This window comes from Equus asinus, unplaced genomic scaffold (genome assembly GCF_041296235.1).
Source record: "Equus asinus isolate D_3611 breed Donkey unplaced genomic scaffold, EquAss-T2T_v2 contig_620, whole genome shotgun sequence".
NCBI classification, from domain to species: domain Eukaryota; kingdom Metazoa; phylum Chordata; class Mammalia; order Perissodactyla; family Equidae; genus Equus; species Equus asinus.
The window spans coordinates 35,821-58,267 of NW_027225317.1; the positions used below are offsets into that span (position 1 = coordinate 35,821).

A 22,447-nucleotide genomic window follows, 5' to 3' on the forward strand; every position below is an offset into this window, starting at 1 on the left:
TGACATTAAAAGAGAATAGTACTAATAGTCCAGAAATCTGGTAATCCTGCAGCAGGATTCTATCCAGACTGTGCAACACTTTGCCTGCCAGATATTAAGGGAGGCTAACGGTGAGGTTAAATTAAATTCAGAAACCTTCAATTGGGAAACCATGCTAAACACTGTATGTAGTAGCCAGACGTCTTCGTTGAAAGGCTTCTGCTCACTGCCCAGAGCCGGGTTGTCTAATGCAGCATTGATAACTGTATCAGGTCGAGGGCGAAGATTGATCTGGAGGGTTCAGTACTGATGCTCCTTTCTCCCTATCTTCCTTGTCCTACATCTTTTGAATAATGTTCACTTTCTCCTCATTATCAGGTCAAAGTTTCAGGAAAGTCCTAGATGTAACAAAGTTCAGGCTAAAAATTTTTGAAATGTTAAGCTTATGCAAGACATTAAACTTTGTCACGCCATCCCAGCCAAAAATAAACTAAAACTCCAAACCTGTCGCATAACCAGACGTGACATCTGCAGAGCCGGCCTGTAGAAATAAGCAATAAACTACACAGTGAACAAGGAACATAGCAGGTGTGGTCAATCAGGAAGAGCTTTTTGACACAAAATGATGATATTTTTACTTCTGGAACAATCAGAGGTATGTTCTTATTTTATGTGTTCAATCTTTTTTGTAAAACATATTATTTAATAACAGTATAAGATCTAATAATGGTTTATTGCACTATCTGTGGGGGTGAGGGTAGGGCTTACTTTCTTTCACCATCTAAATGTCCCTAAAAGAATCTTTACCTCAACACGTGCATTCCTCCAAATTATGTGTGAAATTTCCTTTGAAGAGAACTCAAATACTTCAGAAAAGTTTGGATCCTACATAAGCAAAGTCATTTTGATTTTCAATTTTCATGATCTTTAGAAGGCGGTAATGTCTTTAAACCCTTTTGGCTAGAGGTGGATTTTTTAATAACGTGAAGAAAACAAGTCTTGACTCAAAGCACGTGGAAAGACATCCGTAGTTTTCAAAGCCTTCTTAGACCATTAGGGTAAAGTCTTCGTAATCCTATTCTCTCCTAAGCAAACTCTAAGGCACTCATGGTTACAATTTGTGTGGCACATCTCATTTCTGTATGACATTTTGGTTACTTAATTATTGGAACTCACCATTCCATAAATCTGCGCTTGCCATTTGCCTTCTGACTCCAATTCCTGCCTCGTGCCTTCCTGCAACACCAGCTCTCAGGTGAGATGGGTCAGCTCAGACCTGAGGAGGGAGTGACGGCTGCTTGAGATGATGGAGATGTTGGATTCAGAGCAGCTGCTTGGGAAGCAGGCAATTGTTCTGAGCAAGAAGGCTCAGTGCTTCAAGGCCGTTACTCTCAGCCCAGGAATAAAATTCTACGGGACACAGTTTAATTGCTTCAAGATTCAATTCATAACCCTTTTTCCTGCATCCTGTCATTATTAGGCCATTATTTTTTTGTCCCTTTTATTACATTCCAACAGATCCAGGCAAATATTTGCAAATATTTTTAGAGATGAAGCTACATGTGACTCTTCACTCAAGTGCTGAGTGACTACTATCATAGGCTACAACCAGTAAGCAGTGAAGCCTAGACAAAGGTCCGGATACGAAGGGTAATAATTAGTATATTCATCTCTCTTGTTTGTAGTTCCCACAGATACTAAGTGGTTAATTTATTAGCTTAAGAAAGATACTTCACTGTATCATAATTGTCAAGGAGTGAAAATATTGCCTAAAAGCATTGGCCGAGCTGTGCCTCTGCTGTGAAATCTTTTATGTAGGAAACGTTAACGTGTCATCATATGCCGATAGGAACCAAGGCCTTTGAGGAAGGTATAAGAAATTAAAGACCAAAATCATTTAATTTGAGAATAGATGCATTAACAAGATCAAATACAAGTTACTTGTCTTTTGTTTCAGATACTACCCTGAGAAAATTTTCCTCGGCACATATTGACTATATTTTGAAGGAAAAGGAGCATAATATAACCTTTGAGTCCTGAGAAGAGCAATTGCAATCAATGGACTTAATGTCTTAAATGGCTTTTATTATCATCATTGGTGGTATATAGAAAAAGGTTAATAAAGCCTCTTTCACAGCTGGAACTTACAAATTAATCCTGTTCAGCAGCATTCTCTCTCTGTGCTCACTAATCAGCTCATGCAGCTGGTGGCTGACGGTCATCTCTTCCTAATTAGAGGAGCACGTGCTGCAGAGCCATCATTCTGAATGAGAGCCATGGTGTTTACTCTGTTTCCCTCACCCTTCCTGCTTCATTCACCGTTAAGCAACCCGTGACAATGACACAGGTTGTCAGAGTATGAGGAGATGGAATCACAACATTTGGAGGTAGATTGCTTGGATTTGAGTCTAGGCCTTCAACTAGCTGTGTGACCTCAGGCACGTTACCTAATCTCTCTGAGCCTCGGATTCTCCATCTGTAAACAGTCGTTCCAGTTGCTTCCTAAGTTCTGATGATTAAATGAGATAATACATGGAAAAGCACTACGCAAATATCTTTTTACATTTTTAATTGTTGAAAATTTCAAACCTATTCTAAGGTGGAGAGAAGACAGTTGTACCCTCATGTGCCCATCACCCAGCTTCAACAATCATCCATTCACGGTCAGTGATGTTCATCTATACTCCAACCAGTACTCTCTCTTGCCCCCAAAGGAATCTTATACAGCAAGTTCCAGATGTCATATCATCCCCATGCTTACATATTTTAGTGTGTATCTCTAAAAGGTAAAGTCTCTTTTTTAAAAGCCTAACTATAAAGCCATTATGCTACTTAAAAATTTTAACACATACCTAGTCAGTGGCCATTTCCCAGTTGTCTCATAAAATCTTTTTAGAATTATTTTGTTTGACTCAGGATTTAAATAAGGTCTACACATAGCATTTGACTGACCTGTCTCTTTAGTCTGATCTATAACTGCACTGTTCAACATGGCAGCTACTAGCCACATGTATCCATTTAAATTTAAACACAAATTAATTCAAATTAAATAAAATTAAAAATTCAGTTCCTCCATTGCAACAGCCACATTTCAAGTGCCAAATAGTCGCATGGATAGTGCAGATACGGAACATTTCCACGATTGCACAAAGTGTTATAGGACAGTGCTGATCTACAAGTCTCTCTTCCCTCTCTGTTTCATCCATTTTGATTGTCAAAAAAAACCCAAGTCATTTATGTCATGGAATTTCCCACATTCTGGAGTTTTCTGATTGAATCCCCATGGTGCCATTTAACATGTTCCTTGGCCCTCTGTATATAATTGATGGTTACAGCTAGAGGCTGAAAAGCTGTTTGTCTGTTTCATGAGCTCAAGTCCTACCATGTGACCTTAAGCAGGTAACTTGACCCCTCTAAACGTCCATTCCCTCACATATAAAACAGGAATAGTAACAGTACCTACACCATTGGGTTGTTATGAATGTTAAAGGAGATAATCTGAAGTGCTTGGCCTGGTGCATGGCTCATGGCATGGATTAAGTATACATTAGTTATTATTTGCATTATTATACTTGTTATTAGGCACTGACTCTCAAATCTTAGTCCATGCATTGGCTGTGTCAAAATCCTCCACAGACATAAACAAAAGCTTTCCAGAGATTCTAATTCAGCGGGCTGTAATGCAGTCTCATTATATTTGTTAAAATAAATCTATCAAATCTTTGTCTAGGATTTACTTTTATTAATTGATTTGCATTCAAGTGATTAGGATGATTACAATAATTATCCAGTGAACTCTTAGAATTTTACTAAGATTCCTCTCTTTGGGTATGCTTGGAAAATCTGTCCCTAAATCAATATTGCAAAGTATATACAAAATATTCACCACAGCACCTTTACAATTAAATATTCATTCCATTTTTATTATTATAGCTTAGCCTAGAGAATTAAGTAAACATGTGTTACTTCACTCCTACACACCGTTTAAACGCAGCTAACAGGCTTTCTGAATAAACCAGCCCGCCCCCGGCGGTATCAGGAGTTAGGTTCCGCATATGCTGTCGCCAGGCTGCAGCCGCCTGAGGGGACTCGCCCGGGGCCCCGCCCTCAGAGCTCACACCCGCCGTGCGCTCGCGCCCCAGGGGCCGCCCCCCGACACTCCAGTGCGACTCTGCGTGCACAGGCCAGAGGCTCAGAACCAGCGCCGGGCTGCCCTGCTCGGCCTCCTGGGCGCAGCGGCGTTTGCCCGTGCACGTGCCCTCGCATCGCGCGCTCCGGGGCCGGGCTCCGGGCGGTTCTCGCCGCTGCAGTTCCACCGGGACTTCCGCGCTTCGGCGGCCTGTCTGACGAGCCGCCGCGCCCAGAGAGGTTCAGGTTGGAGCGACACTTGCCAGAGGGCAGCGGTCACGCCAGATCTTCGGCTTCCATTCCGTTTTCGCGCGCTTCTCCCTCTTTGCAAGGTGAGTGGAGCTCGTTTGTGGATGTGTTAGCACAGGATGCGGGAATCCTGTGAAGCGAGTCAATTCGGAGCCCGACGTGAACCAGGTGGGGTGGCAGCGGGAGCGCTCACAGGGTGGAGGCCCGTAGTAAGGACGCCAGTCCTCAGGGGACTCTCGGGCATGAACGGCAGAGGACGGTGTGTGTCTGTGGGGACAGACGGGCAGCGTGTGGCGGGGTGTGTGTGAGAGACGCGAGTGAGCGGTGGGATGCGCCTCCGTGCCGTGGGTGTGGCTGCGAGGCTGTGACAGGTGAGTGGCTGTGCTGGGGTGACGGGGATTTGGTTGCGTGTCCTTCATCTGTGCGGGTGTGATGGCTGTGGCTTTGTGGCGTCACTGTCTGGTGGCTCTGGGCTCCCTGGCGCTTCCTCCTCTTCTCTCCTCACAGCCACTTGGCTGCAAGAGGAAAGTAGGATATTGAGCCCTAAAGGAAGATTTCCAGCCAGGGGGCACCGAGGTTAGTTTGGGAAAGCCTGGAAAGTTCTCTACTTGGGAGCTCTGAGGGGCAGCTACTGTCTCAGAGCCTCGGGGTTCCCAGAGCTCGGACCCCAGGAACGTGCTGTAAACCTATACCCGTAGTCCAGGCTCTGTCGTCTTTTCCATCTGTTTATGTGTATGAGCAGGGCGGGTGTGGACCTGGAGAGTGTCGTGTAAGGGAGTCATTCTGTGCCCCAAGAACAGCCTGGTGCCTGGTGACTTCCTCCTCAGTCCTGCCATCCCCCAAAGAAGAACCTTGGGGAGGGGAAAGAATTGTTTTCATGCAAAAATCAACATTGAGGATAGTTGTTTCTTTCTTTCATAAATTCACTGATTTTAAATTATTGATATAAGAAAAATTTAACAAAACTTTGCAATAATATCTGATTTTTAATTGTCTTCCCAAAAAGATTTCCAAATACTGATTGAAATACAAGAAAATAAGGAATCGTTTTATTTACCCACATGCCTTTTGTTGCTGCTTCAGGGCATTGAGAGTCTTACTGATGTTCTCACTTTATGAGACGCTTGATCACATCAGCTTCTTTGCGCAGGTTGTGATTCACAAATGTCTCTTTGTTTCTGCTGCATTTCGGCGGGAGGGAAATTTCCTCCTCCTCTTTTCTAGAAACTCTTGATGTATGAATTAAAAATGCATTCTCAAGCAAAAGATCTAATTTTGCCCATTATTTTTGTGAGCATTATCAGAGCAGGGCTGATAAGCACAATTTTACTCTAGGAAGGAGAATCGTTTCTTTTATAATACCCAATTAGGGGACATGCAATGTTCTTCAATAAAAATAGCTAACATATTTATATTTATATGGGATTACAACATATTACTAAGTTTTAATGTAGATCATATTTCTCCAACATATTCATGCTAAGTAAGTGATCTTCGTACTCTTGCCTTTACTGATGAAAAACCCAAGACACTAAAATGTCATGAACTCTAAGAGCAGTTACATTTAGAAAATCTGAGAACAGAATCTATGTCTTAAGTTTCAACTGGATACCATTCCCCGGTTATGAGTGTGTACTTTACACTGGGACCAGTATCATCCTGATTAATAATCCTGTACATGCCATCACACAGCAGAACCAAATTAGTTAACCTGTTCCCTGTTAGATTTTTGTGTTTCTAGTTTTTGGCTGTCAAAAACTCTGTATTGAAGATACTCGTACATGCATTTCTTTATCTCAATATTTTCTTAAGAAATGTCTAGAACTAGAATTTGGGGTAAAATAATCAGATTTTTAGTAAATGCTTATCATATGCCAGACCATGCCATCTTAGTATTTGGGGTGATAAAAAGACTCAAATGACACTGTTGATACTCTTATGTTCCTTCTGGTAGGTAAAGTAAACCCTGAATAGGAATAGATGCATTGAAGGCCACTAGGGAGATTCAGATAATGTGACTTGGTGTTTGATAAGGCAGTGATGTCATTCTGACTGCAGCCACCACTGTCGGGTTGCGATCAAACTATGATGACCTATGAGAGCACCATGATGGTAAGGAATTTATGTTGTAAATTTTTACCTTACTTTTTCAGTTGAGATATATACATGATCATAAAATTCCCCCCCCCTTTTTTTTTTTTTGGTGAGGTAGTTTGGCCCTGTGCTAACACCTGTGGCTAATCTTCCTCTTTTTGCTTGAGGAAGAGTGGCCCCGAGCTAACATCTGTGCCCGTCTTCCTCTGTTGTGTATGTGGGGTGCCACCACAGCATGGCATGATGAGTGGTGTAGGTCCATGCCTGGGACCCAAACCTGTGAACCCGGGCCACCAAAGCAAAATGTGCTGAACTTGACCACTACGCCACTGGGCCAGCCCCAAATTCACCTTGTAAAAATGTACTCAAAAGAAAACTTTTTACTATATTCACAAGGTTGTACAAATCAGTACCACTATCTAATTCCAAAATATTTGATCACCTTAGTAAGAAACCCTGTCCTTGTCAGCTGTCACTTCCTATCCCTCGTCCTCCCATACTCTGGAAACCACTAACACGTCGTCTGTCTCCATGGATTTGCTGAGTCTTGAAATTCAGTCTACATGGAATCATGCAGTATGTGTCCTTTTATGTCTAGCTCCTTTCACTTAGCCTGAGGTTTTCAAAGTTCGTCCATGTGGTAGATAAGCACATCATTCTTTTACTTTATTTTGGAAAGTATACACGGCATTACATTTGCTATTTTAACCACTTTTCAGTGTACAGTTCTGTGACAGTAAGTACATTCACACTGTTGTACAACCATCAGCACCACCCACTTCCAGGACTTTTTCATCTTCGACTGAAACTCTGTCCCATTAAACACTAACTCCCCATTCCCCTCTCCTCCCAGTCCTGGCAACCACTGTTCTCCTTTCTGTGTCTATGAATTTGACTTCTCTAGGACCCTCATAGTAGAGCAATCGTGCAAAATTTATACTTTTGTGACTAGCTCATTTTACTTAGTGCAGTGTCCTCAAGGTCATCCATGAGGAGTCGGTATCAAAATAGCCTTATTTTTCTGGCTGCGTAATATTCCCTTATATCCATAAATGGCATTTTCTTCATCCATCTGTTGATGGACATTTGTATTGCTTCCACTTTTTGGCTGTGACAAATGTGAACATTTGTGTACTAGTTTTTGTGTGAATGCATATTTCCATTCTCTTCAGTATATACCTAAGGGCAGAAGTGCTGGGTCACATGGTAACTCCTACTTTACATTTTTTATTCTGATGATGATGGTTGCTGAGTGAGACTGATGGGATAAGATAATTGAGCAGCTTTCTGGAGGACGTGGCTAACAGGATGGGAACGGGTTCCATGAAGAGAACTTGCAAAAGGATGTAGCCCCGAGACCAGCAACAATACATATTAGCTATACTCAGGGACTTCAGCCATCTGTCTAGACAGTAATCCAGCAATGAGCATGCCTAGAAACCTGAGAGGAGATTGTGTCACTGGTAACTGAAGGAAACAAAAACCATTTAATAAAACAACCCAAATTTAGTACATTTCCCCAAGACCAACTAAACTCTGTTTAGAAGAATGAACTGTCCACATTTTGGAAAACAGCTTCCACTTAACACACAACAAATCTTCACATGCATAGATATTTTAACAAATGAACATTCAATCAGCAAGTTAAGATATACTCAACAAACAAAATCCCCCATCAGGGGCAAAAGATAAGCACTGTCAACATGTAAATGTAAAACTTTCTAGATTTTTTCTGTCTATTGAAGTCTGATGATTTTTCAGTCGTTTGATATTGAGATACACATATGTTCTTCAAATGGTATCATATTGTACCTATAGTTTTATAACCTGATTTTTCTACTGACAGTGTTTCCGGAATGCTTTCCATGTTCACGATATTTTTCCTGACTTCACGTTTATTACGTGGATATGTTGTAATGTGTTTAATCACAGTCAGTTTTTCTGGAATTGGAATACTGAATATTTCCTGACCAGTTCTATGTCTTTTCTAACCTCTTCAACCTCACCTGACCCCAAGGCCATGAGGTTAGGTGTGCCTGGATGGCGTGGCTCCTTTTCAGTCCTGGAAGGTGTGAATGGAGGGAGGAGGACCTGTTCAGGGCTGGGCTGAGCAGCCTAGTCTCAGGTGCAGAGCAGCTTCCCCAAAGTGGAGGTCTGGCCAGAAAACTGTCTGCTGAAGTGTTTGGGTTTCCTGGGCATTAGGGGAAGAGTTTGGGTTTATCTACAGTCCTTCTAATTTTTTCATATTGTTATGTTTGTACAGTTAGAGGTATTATGCAAAATGGAATGGAGGAGCCAAATGTTACTTCCTCTCATGGTAACCCTAAATTATGCTTGCTCTCATGGTCTCTTTTTCCTTTCCCAGCTCTGGATTCTCTTTGTTCTTTCCCAGTAGAGGAATCCCAAGGAGGACTGATCCGTTTTGGCAGGTGCACAACCATGGTATGTGTAAGTTAGTGTTTCCTTCTCATTGAAATAGTGGGACGTAAATGTTTTCATTAATTGTTCTGAAGCTTCCTACCCAAAAGAACCCCATGTTATTATGTGCTTCCCAGTTCCTCCCATTCCAGTGAACTGAACAATGGTTCCAAATAACCTAGTCCTCCTTATGTGGCCGAGTCTCTTCTAGCCAGTGTTTATGTATTCACTGACCAGATTATTCTCTCCTATATGTTCAACTTAGTAATATTAAGAGCTATAATGGAGGAATGAAGAAATTAAGTCCTGTCAAGAAATGATTTGAGCTTCCCGTGTCAGGACTGTAGTTGCATGAGAGATGGAGATCCCATTTGGCCAAGCAGGGAAAGACTCTGACATTCTCACAGACGTGAGTTTTCTAGATACACGTGATAAAGCCCAGCAATGAACGATCTCTGGAGGCTGAGATCCAATGCTCTGTGAGGTTTTTGGAATTGAATAGCAATATGATTTAAGACTTGAAAATATATGGATCATGGTCCTTGGTAAGGGATTCCTGAATGATAAATATGACTATTTTATTGCTGACTAGGATGCGATGAATTTTAATGACTTTGATATAATTCTGGATCATCCTACATTAGTATCCTCTAACTCATGAACCACAGAAGTACTAAGTCGGATTGCTAGTGGCCATAAGAGAGAGTAAAATCATGTCTTAAATTAACAGAGAGCAAGAGCAGAAAAGACCTTAGATATGTTGTCCAACTTAATGTATAAAATCATAATCATCTAAACATGATTAATTCTATTATACCATAAGTTAGAGTGCTATGCAGCCATTCAAAATATTTGTCAAAATAATGAAACTACATATGATAGAATTTAACAAAGAATTTGAGTATTTAAGATATTCTTTTGTTTCTTTTTAAATGCTGTTTTTCTATCTGTTATGACAAACTCTAAGTTTCAATTGGAGAATTTTATCCTTTTACATTTAATGTAATTATTGACAGTTAGATTTAGGTCATCCGTTTTACTATATGTTTTCTTTTTTTCCGTTTGGCTTTTGTTCCCCTTTCTCTTTTTTTCTTCTTTGGGGTTAATAATATTTATTTAAAATTCCATTTTAACTTGCTTTTTCTATATGTGCCTATTTTTAGTGGTCAGTGTCTGTATTTAAATATATATATATGTATATATATATGTATTTATATATATAATTATTTTATTGGGTCATATTGGCTTTCAACCTTGTATACATTTCAAGTGTCTATCATTATATTTCGGTTTCTCTTTAGACTGCATTGTGTTCATCACCAATAATTCAGTTTTTATCCATCACCATACATATGTGGCTTTACCATTTCATCCTCCCTCATCCCTTTTTCCTCTGGTAACCACTAATCTATTCTCATTTATGTGTTTGCTTATATTCCACATAGGAGTGAAATCATACAGTATTTCTTTCTCTGTCTGACTTATTTTGCTCAAGATCCATCCATGTTGTCTCACATGGGAGGAGTTTGTCTGTTTTTATGGGTGATTAGTATTCCATTGTATATATATACAACACCTTCTTATCCATTTGTCTCTTGATGGGCACCTAGGTTGCTTCCACATCTTGCCTATTGTGAATAATGCTGTGGTGAGCATACGGGTGCATATATCTTTTTGAATTAGTGATTTCATGTTCTTTTGATAAATACCCAGTAGCAGAATGGCTGGATCATACAGTATTTCCGTTTTTAAGTTTTTGAGAAATTTGCATACTGTTTTCCATAGTGGTCACACCGGTTTGCATTCCCACCACCAGTTTATGAGCATTCCCTTTACTCCACATCCTCTCCAACGTTTGTTATTTTTTGTCTTGGTAATTATAGCCATTTGACTGGTCTGAGGTGATATCTCATTGTCGTTTTGATTTGCATTTCCCTGATGATTAGTGATGTCGAACATCTTTTCGTGTGCCTGTTGGCCATCTGGATATCGTCTTTGAAAAATGTCTGTTCGTATCCTCTGCCCATTTTTTTATTGGATTATTCTTTTTTCTTGTTAATGAGTTGTATGAGCTCTTTATATATTTTGGAAAGTAACGCCTTGTCAGATGTATGATTTGCAAATGTTTTCTTCCCATTGGTAGGTTGTCTTTTCGTTTTGCTGATGGTTTCCTTTGCATTACAGAAGCTCTTTAGTCTGATGTAATCCCATTTCTTTATTTTGTCTTTTGATTCCCTTGCCTGTAGAGACATGGTATTCAGAAAGATACTACTAAGACCTACGTCAAATCTGTACTGCCTATATGTTCTTCTAAGAGTTTTATGGTTTCAGGTCTTACGTTCAAGTCTTTAATCAATTTAGAGTTAATTTTTGTGTATCATGTGAGACAATGGTCTACATTCATTCTTTTGCATGTGGCTGTCCAATTTTCCCAACACTATTAATTGAAGAGATTTTCCTTTCTTCATTGTGTGTTCTTGCCTCCTTTGTTGAAGATTAGCTGTCCCTTGATGTGTGGTTTTACTTCTGGGCTTTCAATTCTGTTCCATTGATCTGTATATCCGGGTTTTTTATGCCAGTACCATGCTGTTTTGACTACTACAGCTTTGTAGTATATTTTGAGTTCAGGGAGCATGATACATCCAAATATTGTTTCTTTTTTCCCCCCTCAGAATTGCTTTGGCTATTCAGTGTCATTTGTTTTTCCATATAAATTTTAAGATTCTTTTTTCTCTTTTCATGAAGAATGTCATTGGTATTCCATTCGGGTTTGCATTAAGTCTGTAGGTTGATCTGTAGATCAATCTGTAGATTGATTTAGGTAATATGGACATTTTAACTGTGTTTATTCTTCCAATGCGTGGGAATGGAATATCTTTCCATTTCTTTGTCTTCTTTGAGTTATTTCATTAATGTCATAGTTTTTGGAGTATATGGCATTCACCTCCTTGGTTAAATTTATTCCAAGTATTTTATTCTTTTTTGTTGCAGTTGTAAATGGGATTATAGTCTTGACTTCTCTTTCTGGTGGTCCATTACTAGTGTATAGGAATGCAACTGATTTTGTGTGTGTGAGGAAGACTGGCCTTGAGATAACGTATTTTGCCAATCTTCCTCTTTTATTTTCTCCCCAAAGCCCCAGTACATAGTTGTATATCCTAGTTGTAAATAGTTCTAGTTCTTCTATTTGGGATGCCACCACAGCATGGCCTGATGAGCGGTGTGTAGGTCCACGCCCAGGATCCCAACTGGCAAACTGCAGGCCCCCGTTATGGAGTGAAATGCAAATGATTTTTGAATGTTGATTTTGTACTCTGCAGCTTTACTGTATTCGTTGATTATTTCTAATAGTTTTTTGTTGGATTCTTTACAGTTTTCTGTATATAGAATCATGTCAACCACAAATAGTGACAGTTTTAATTCTTCCTTTCCTTTTTGGATACCTATTATTTCTTTTTCTTGCCTTACTTGTTTGGCTAAAATTCCCAGTACTATGTTGAAGAAGAGTGGCAAGAGTGGGCACCCTTGTCTTGTTCCTGTTCTCAGAGGAATGGCTTTCACTTTTTGACCATTGTGTGTGATGTTGGCGGTGGGTTGGTCATATATGGCCTTTGTAATGTTGAGGTACTTTCCCTCTATACCCATTTTATTGAGAGTTTTTATCATAAATGGATATTGGAAAAGAAATTGAACTGAATCCTCTAAAAAGTAATGTAAACTTCAGATCAATAAGAAAGTTTATGAAATCTATAAAAATCTTTTTCATTCTCATATTTCAATAGTGAAGAAAGAATAAAGTGGAAAACAGTATCATTTGCAATCTCAATAGAAACATCAGACACTTGGGAATCATATTTATGTGGACCCTAACTAAATTTATAAAGAGATTTAATTCATTCAACCAATAATCATTGAACAATTAGTCTTCTGGGTACTGCAGTAAATAAGATAAACAAATGGGAGAAAATGTTTTGTTTTGTACTTGTAGTCAGAAATACAAAATGTAGGCAGGGTATGAATTTTCTGGTCCAAGGTGCTGGGAAGAATATATGAATGGAGCTTGGAGCACCATGGACAGTACAGACAGTCGTGCTAGCATGTTTAGTTGGCAATAATTATTCTACTGCAGAGATCTGGAAGAGTAGGAACCAGAGATAAATCTAAAACCTAATTTGCAGCTATGAAGGTTACAGGAACAGATTCTGTCTCCAAAAAATATGTGGTTCTCCCACTTTTTTCCCCAATGAGTTGAGGTTACTCACTAAAAGACTTCATGATACTATTATTCATTTTCTGACCATTTTTTACATTTTTTTGTGTTACAAGTATAATATTTGATTCCATTATTGAAATAATGTACAATGTGTAATTGAAAAAGTAAATGATTAGACATTATATATGAATGGAGTTATAGCTGAAGCCTTGTTTATTTCTTTCCATCCAAGCAGGACCAACAGAACATCAAAGAGGTATTAAAATATGAAAAAATGTTGCTATGTGATGGAAAACAGCACCTTACAGAAAGCCTGAGAGAAAAGTGCTTTAGGATAAAAGTAAGTGCCCCTGTTCAAATTACAAATAAATATTGGGGCCCTTCCAAAGGCCTGAGGAGTCACAGGCACCTCTATGGAATGAATAGATAATGCTCAGTATTCTTCTAAACTTCATAATCTAGTACAGATATGTGTGTGCATACATGCATACATACACAAACAAAACAGTGGGGTTTGGGGCCGGCCCTGGGGCCAAGTGGTTAAGTTTCTGCTCCCGCTTCGGCAGCCCAGGGTTTCCCCAGTTCAGATCCTGGGCACAGACATGGCACCGCTTGTCAGGCCACGCTGAGGCAGCATCCCACATAGCACAACCAGAGGTACTCACAACTAGAATATACAATTATGTACTGGGGAGGCTTTGGGGAGAAGAAGAAAAAAGATTGGCAACAGATGTTAGCTCAGGTGCCAATCTTTGAAAAAAAACAGTAGGGTTTATGATTTTGAGGCTTCACTGGAAAGGTGGTATTTCAGCAGATACCTGAAAGGAGTCAATGGTTGAGACATACAGGTATCTGGTGGAGAGCAGAACAGGCAGGGAGAACAGCAAGGACAGAGCTCCTGAGCAGAAGCTGCCTAGTGGGCTCCAGCAACATCAACAAGGGGGAAAGCTAATGAGAAACGAGGTCAGAGTTAACAGGAGGAAGCAGGCTGTGGGGCTTTTAAAAGACTTTGGGTTTTACTCTGAACGAGATGTGGATCCACTGGAGAGTTTTGACCACAAGAGAGACATGGTCTGACTTACATTTTAAAGGGATAGCTCTGATTGTTGTGTTGAAAATTAAGTGATAGCAGGAAGACTATTTGAAAGACTAATTTCAGTAATCATGCGAAGATGGTGATGGCTTGGCCCAGAGAGGTAGTAGTGGAAGCAGTGAGAAGTGTGTGGATTCTGAACATGTAGTGAGGGTAAAGCCAACAGGATTTACTGTCACCCCTATTAGAACACAAGATCCCTAAAGACTTCTGTGTGTTGTTTATGGCTGCATCACTTAGCACAGTCCTGACAGAAGTCAGCCTTCAATATGTATTTATTAAAAGTACAAATGAATGACTAGACAGTGCTGCTCCAACCATAAGGTGATTCCTCCTAAGACCAAAGGCAAGAATCCCCTCTCCAACATCCCAGATTAATGAACATCTATCTAGGTTTTCCTTAAATTATTAAAAGGAGAGCTCATTATTGTCAGAAGCCCCTTACTCTATTGTTTAGCACCCTGAACTAAATATGTTAATACCCGATTGAATGTAAAGTGTTCTTCCACCTGTGCCCTGACCAGCTTGTCACCTGTCTGGTCTCTAGAAAGTTGAGCTGCTGGGCCTGGGCCTAATGGGTGTCTGCCATACACAAGGCACTAGACTGGGTGCTTTACCTCATGAGACAGAGTTTATTGTTCCATTTATAAACAAAGAAATTGAGGCCCAGGAGGAAGTTTAGTCATTGCCCAAGGTCACACAGCTGGTAAATTGGTAAAATTAGGATTTGAAACCAAGTCTAAGTTTAAAACTTGGGTATAGAAGCATTTCTACAAATGTAATTTTATTTCCTTTAATTTATAGTGTCTGTATGTATTTTATAGGTTATATTTAGATATTATCTAACATTTTACTTAATTCCCTAGAAAACTTTGTGGAAATTATTGTAGTCTTCATTTTGTAGTTGGGAGAATGGCTCAAGGATTTCCCCAGTCAGGAAGTGACAGGGCTAGAACCTGAACTCTAACTCTGATAAAAGGTGAGAAATCTCAGATTCTAGGCAGATAATAGAACGTAGGTCATGTGATTTGTTGTCACTCGTTTTGATGCTGGCTCAGTGAGCTGAGGAGTCGAAAGAAACATTTCTTGGACTCTCAAGGTCTGGCAGTAGTGCTCTTTTATTCAGGAAGTAGCATGGAGTAGCATGGGGACAGGACCTATGGGCAGTGAAGAGCTGCAAACATGGGTTGAGGGTAGGGCTAAATTTATAAGGCATAAGTATGTGAGTTGCTTCTTTACAAGACAAAGGAAAAATTAGGTAAAAAAAGTATCAGTGCAGGTGGAGTCTGGTTATCAGGTGGTCTTATAACTTTGGGTAAGAATCAGATTGAATGAGGTCAGGATGTCCCATGCTTCTGTGAGGATGATATAGATTGGTATGTAGGCCAGGAAGCCTTGGGCTTTTCTCCCTGAGGCATCCTTGATCCTCATCAGTTTTATCTGCTCACTCACACCACCTATTGTCAACAGAAGCTAGCATTCAGCCTTGACCTACAATACATACTAGATTGAATTCATGCAAATTTCTCTTCCAACTTTGTAAATGTTCATTCAAATCATGGATGTTTAGAAGACTAAAAGAAAATGTATCAAAATGATAACAATGGTTGTTTCTGGTTTTCTTTGTTATAGCTGTTTTATAGAGGATTAGAATTGGCCACCCCAAGATATATCTCTTTGGCATGAAGATTATTTTGGGCTGGTTACTTTCAAAAACTGCAGACATGAGAGAAACTCTGAAAAGTAGAAGTTACCCTTTGTAAGAGACATTTCCATTTGTAAGGGAAATCTCCATCTGTAAAGATGTCTCCCTCTCTGTACCAGGAAGAAGGGGGATGACCTTACCTCTAGAAACTCTTATCAATGCGGAAGGCAAGGACTTAAATCTGCATAATAACCTTACTCTTGTTTACTGTACTTGTCTGGTAACCTCCCATACTGACTCCCCCTACCCACAACATCCTCCTTTGTCTTTAGCTGAAGATGATATTTAAGGTGAGAGCTTCTGCCATTTTGGTGAGTTGCTCAGTTTTCCTGGGTCTCTCCCATGTATACATGTTATAAAGCTTTGTTTAATTTTCTCCTGTTATTCTGTCTCATGTGAATTTAATTCGCTGTCCAGCCAGAAGGACCTAGAGCGTGTAGAGGAAATATCTTCCTCCCCTACAGTTTAAACTTCTTAAATTTCCACAATGATTATAATTATTTCTATAATCCAAAATCGACAATAACATTTTCTCTTTGTTTTTTATACACAAAAGTCTCAATTTATTTCTGCCCTATAGAAAGTGTTAAAGCATAAATTTTGTTACAATTCCAGAGCTAGGACTACTTATTGTTAAAGTAGAATGAATTATTAAATTGAATGAATTCTCACTGCCTTTAGGAGCTTCTGAAGAGATACACAGAGATGGATAGTCATTATGAGTGCTTAAATGGACTCTGCCTTGACTTGGAGAGGGAAATTGAAACCCAAAGAGAGCTTTCAATTAGAGTAAAAGCAAACCTCTCACTTCCACATCCACAAACCAGACAGATTCAGAAACTTCTCACTGCCAACCAGAGATGTTCCATGGAGTTCCACAGAGTCATGAAGAAACTCAAGGTACCACCTGTTTTAGTAATATCTTTGTAAATATTGCCATTAATTTCAGTTACAAACCAGTATATTTAAGTCCTGCTTTGGGAGTTGGTGTATTTGCTAATTAGTACATTTGCTACTGAATTAAAGATGGCATGGGTCTGAGAATAGCATGTGCAGGATCCTCAGTGCATCTAGGACCTGCTCATTCAACAAAACCTGAGCTCTGCCTTTGGCCTTAACAATGTGTCAGGGTGCTGGGGAGACAGAGATGAGCAACCGCTAAATCTCTCCTAGTCCAGTGGGTGAGGCAGACATTTGAACAGGTGAGAAGTGCAGTAGTGGACAATGTCCTGGAGAACAAGTTGAAGACAAGACTGGACTGGAAGCTGGGCTCAAGCAGTAAAGCTTAGAGTTCATTTTAGAGATGAGGAGGGGTCACTGGACAGTTATTTTAAGTGGTGGCAGTAATGTGATCGGGTTGCCATTGTAGAGACTTCACTACAGACAAAGAAGAAATGAGTCTGCAGGGGATGATAAGCCTGGTGGCAGAGAGAAGAGACAAGAGGCAGTTACAATTGTCCTGATGAGATGTGATGGGTGACAGTACTATGGGGGAAGGATTCATAGGGATGGAAAGGATGAAAGAAGTTAAAGAAATATTTGGCAGTTTACAATAGTAGGTCCATGTGCTTGACAGTGGAGGGAGGGGAGGGAAGTTCAGACTGAGCCGCAGGATTTGGGCTTAGCCGGGTTTGTGGATAGTGGTGCCATTAACTGATAGAAAGAAAAAACGAAAGGGAGAAGGCAGGTGAGGCAGGAGGAGAGATCTGGTGTTTAATTTGAGATGTTTTGAGATAGAAATACCTATAATGGAACATCCAGGAAGAGAAACCAAGTAGGCTTTTAGTTGTGAATCTGAGGTTTGTCAGGAGAAAAATCAGGACCACAGATAAAGATGTGGGATCCATCAGCATTTGGTGATAGATAGTACAACAGGTGTGAATGAGGCCACCCAGAAGCATAATAGAGTGAAGATAAAAGAGAACTCTGGAAAAGATCAGTTCTCAAGAGGCAGTAGCAGAAAAGAGAGCAACACATGAGTTTGAGGTTGGAAAAGTCAGAGAGATAAGAGAGAACTGAGCAAAAGTGCCATTGGTCAAGTCAGTGGAGGAGAGTGTGTCCAAGATGAAGTGGTCAAGAGTGGCAGATGCTTCAGACAGCCAGAACATGAATGAAGAGATCCCCTCAATTGTTGACAATAGAGCTTACTGGTGACCTTTGTCAGAGCAGTTTTAGTTGAGTGGTTAGGAAAGAGGCCAGATTGTAAATTGTTAAGGAATGGTGGAAGTTGAGGAAGTAGGAAGCGGTATCTTCCCTACCTAGGTAGATTGCCCCTCAGGCTCTAATAGTCTTCAAAAGCCTAACAATCAGATATCCAGAACTTATTCATGAGGTCCATAGAACCAGGGCATTCAAATTCTTGTCCCCTTTAAGCCACACTTGACAGGTAAGTCCTGAGGCAGGGCACACTCACGTTGGCCACCCAGCTGACATAGGCAGGAGAGGATGTTGAAATGAATCTCACTGGGAAAACTGCGTGATATAATTAACCAAAAGGAGGCAATAGAAAAAGGTGGGTTTATAGGGAAAGGCATCATGTTACATTGTAAACATATTGAATCTGAGGTAACTGTAGGACATCCCTGAGGTAGCTCCAGAAGGAAGTCAGAAATAAGAAACTAGAGGTCTGGAAGTCACTCTCCGAAGACGCTGAGAGTAGAAACTTGGGAATAGAGAGAGGTTCTTCCCTTCTTCCTCACTCCTCAGAGGATAGAGACAAACAAGACAAGCCGCCCCACCTCTTAGTCTTGAGAGTTTAGAACTTCCTCTAAACGTGATAAAAGTTTCATTTCCCAATTTGTTTCATGTTTTCCTGCAAGTATGTGTTAAGCCATGTTACAAAGATAAAGGAAGAACAACATGAATCCATCAGTAAACTTGAAATGGTTTTTATTGATGAAGTGGAAAAGCAAAATGAACTGCTAAGTAAAATGCAGCATCTTCAACAAGATGATGATGTACCATCCAGAGAATTAGGGGACCTCCAGTTGAGCCAGAAAATGGATCTACATATTGAGGTATGATTTATTTAAAATGGATTTAATTAGATTTTAAGTCTTTTTATCAAATAGAAAGGTACCTCTTCATGTGCTTAGAGTCATTTTCATTTATGAAATTAAAAACAGCTTGCAGAGGGGCCAGCCTGGTGGCGTAGCAAGTGGGTTCCTGTGCTCTGCTTTGGCAGCCTGGGGTTCGCTGATTCAGATCCTAGGCGTGGACCTGGCACTGCTCGTCAGGCCATGCTGTGGCAGTGTCCCACAGAGAAGAACCAGAAGGACCTAGAACTAGGATATACAACTATGTACTACTGGGGCTTTGGGGAGAGAAAAAATAGGTTGCAGGATGACAGCTGGCCAGATGTAAAGAGTGCCAAGTCATAGACTAGCCTCCTTTCAGAACTACACAGATATAGAAAAGTAGACTTAATATCAGCAAGTAGGATTTCTTGGAAGGCCAGAATAAGTTTCCAAATGCCTTCTAAAACTTCCTAGATCTGTGACTGGGAGTCACAGACATTTGTATTGTAGCAACCCCACATGGAGTGTCCTGCTCTCACCCAGCAGTGTGAGGCCCCTGCAGTTCCCAGTATGCATGCAAGGCCTGCTGTATGCACAGAAAAGCTGCATCCAGAAGCACTTCAGACACTGTCACAGATTCATTGTTTCGAACAGGTTTTAAAAATGCCAAAAGGCAGAATTTGTAGATGTGCCTCTGTTACATAGCCTATACTGCCAAAATTTTATTATTTAAATTAGAATTATATTTCTAATATAATGAGGATAAATTAGAATTATGTTTACTTCAAAATATTAGAAGTGAAAGTTCAGTAAGGTTATTTTCCCCTTTTTATGATATTTGTCTGATATTTAGATAAAAACTTTCCTAAGATTCAGGAGATTCAATGCTTATTTTTCACACAGGAAATTCTCAAAGATTTTTCGGAATGTGACTTCCACAGCGTAAAGATGGAATTTCAACAAGTACTGAGTAATAGGAAAGAAATGACCCAGTTTTTGGAAGAGTGGTTGAATACTCATTTTGATATAGAAAAGCTTAAAAATGGCATCCAGAAAGAAAATGATAGGATTTGTGAAGTGAATATCTTTTATAATAAAAAGATAATTGTAAGTAGTACTTTTTTTGTGCTCATTCTTTTTTTTTGTTTGCTTTAACTTTTCTGCCTCATTCTTAAAAAGACTTAGAGCAACTTAATTTTAAGTATATTTTCTTTCATTTATTTGTATATGCTTCTTTATTTTTTTATTTGAAAAAGAGTGACTGTAAATGTGTTCTTCCTCTAACACATTTTGCTTCCTTAAGGTAATTAAATATATCAACTTGTAAAGAAGATAATAAAATGTTGCAGTATAACAATCCATTTCCACTGGTGAAACCTCAAATCTTGCCATTTTCCTCTGTCCTTTCTCGCTTCCGTAGGACCCGAGCCTTTTCCCCCAAGTATCCTCAAACAAGGTGAGATGCTAGCCTGTTTCAGGGCTGTGGGCAGCACCTGTGGTCAAGCCAAAGACAGCTCTAGTCCACTAATTAGTGAGGCCTTGTGCTTCTCACCTCGGTGCTGTTGCTATCATACGTGCTGATCCTTCAACTGTGAGGTTCAAACATGTGGTTTGTATCATTGTTCCCAAGGTGACCAGCCCTTGTGGACAGATTCATATGAACCAAGATTGCTTGAGATCAGTTTTATTAATTTGTTTTACTTTCCACTGATGAGAAGATTCATTCGGCTTTCTGAAGTAATCTCTACCTCATACACCTGGTAAAATTGTCATTAATCAGAAAGTTGCTTGTTATATAGGCAGTTGGAGCAAAGGGAGCTAGATTAATATTATAGCTCCTAAGATTGGTTTTATATTTCATTTGTTTGGGTAGTTCTTTCCTGACACTTTAATTTCATCTGGAAACTATACTTAAATCACATTGAAATGTAGATAACATTTTTAAAAAAGGTTTTCCTGTGGATAGTGAATCCCATTTGTCGAATACCCCAAGCTAGCAAAACAGTAAATGAGCTTTTAAAATAAAAAAAAATGGTCCACAATCAATGAAGAAAAGCATAAAACCAGTGTTTGGGATAAGATAATTTCCATATAATTCAGTGTTTTTCTCATAATATTGAGGGCTCACTTGTGGTTAGAAAGTAGAGATTTCTGCTCTGTGGATCAGCATGGATATGTGGCTTCTTCCACCATCTGAGCATAGCAATTGATAACTTGGTGTGGTGTGGGGTCAGTAGTCCAGAACCAAGGAGAGTCCAGGGTGCCAGCAAGAACACAACTAATTTAGGATCCGCATCTCACAGAACTACCATAAAGCCACAAAGAAAGATACAGGTAAGGCCAAGAAGGCATTCATGATGAGAGCAAAAAGTACATCCCATAGGAATAGGAAGTAAAAAGATGATAGAAGCAATTTCAGAGTGAGTCAGCCTTTGATGTAACGAGGGTATGGATTGGCTGTTACTCCCTGCACGGAAATAGAAGATTTTCAGATTACGAAAAGTCAGTAAATTTTTTTCCTTATAAACACTGAGGTTTGAAATGAAAGAGGAAAATAGATTGTTATTAAGTTTACTGGGTATGCTCTGCTATTAGATGTCAGTTAATGTTTATATATGACATTATATATGTCATAACATACATAATGATTTTAACCTGACCAGTTCTTCAGATTCCTCTTCATATGTCAGTGCTGATCTAATAGAATGAGATTATCATCTTGCAGATCAATATGAATCCTCTCTAGTCCTTATTCTTCTTTTATTCTCATAATCAATATCCAGCATCTTCTGAAATGTCAGGAACTGGTGCAAGCCACAAAGAATGTTCACATTCTTTTAAAGTACTATTCTAGAATGTTCTGAATAATGAATTTCAACATATGCCTTGTCCTAGAACTCTAGTATTTTCCATAGTGGTTTTTTTAATACGTAATTCATTTTAGAAGCTATAGTGTTGTCTTTACTACTCAATAGGCTATAATGAATGAATCAACAGAGTTTGAGGAAAGAAATGTGACCATCACCAAAGAATGGGAACATGACCTGAAATCAGTGAAAGAGAAAAATGAAAAACTGTTGAAAAACTATCAAACTTTGAAGATCTCTCGAACATCTGGTGCCCTTGTTAATCCTACTACACAAGGCGATAAGAATCTTCATGTCACATCAAGAGCTACACAACTAACCACAGAGGTATGAGATTTCTTATAAGATGTTTTTCAATTTGCAGCTTCATTGTAGAGTTAAAGATGTATCATATGTAACATTTCAGAGCAAAATCACAGTATTGAAGGTATTAGGGAACATGCATGATGGACTTGTTTTTTAAATATAGTTCTATTGGGGCGCTCACATCAACTAATTATAAAGCTACATGTTACATAAGATCTTACCTTTGAATTATAAAATAGAAGTAACTCATGCCTTAATTTGATTAATAGGTATGTATACCACTTAAGGTGTTATTACCATACATTATAAGTTTTCTAAATCATGTGACTTTCTATTAAATTATAATCTATGTCTATAGTACCAAACTAGTTTAGAGAG

At 39.4% G+C, this 22,447-nt stretch overlaps 1 protein-coding gene across 1 annotated transcript; it reads left to right on the plus strand.

Annotated features, from left to right (window-relative positions):
* Positions 1-2,317: 2,317 nt before the first annotated feature.
* LOC139044140 (centromere-associated protein E-like) lies at positions 2,318-22,160 on the plus strand. The gene is made up of 8 exons (XM_070503706.1): positions 2,318-2,335; positions 3,974-4,439; positions 8,816-8,892; positions 13,314-13,421; positions 16,561-16,779; positions 18,699-18,896; positions 19,800-20,003; positions 21,872-22,160. Exons 1-8 carry the CDS (start codon positions 2,318-2,320, stop codon positions 22,094-22,096), a joined length of 1,515 nt encoding a protein of 504 aa, XP_070359807.1. The 3' UTR covers positions 22,097-22,160.
* Positions 22,161-22,447: the final 287 nt, after the last annotated feature.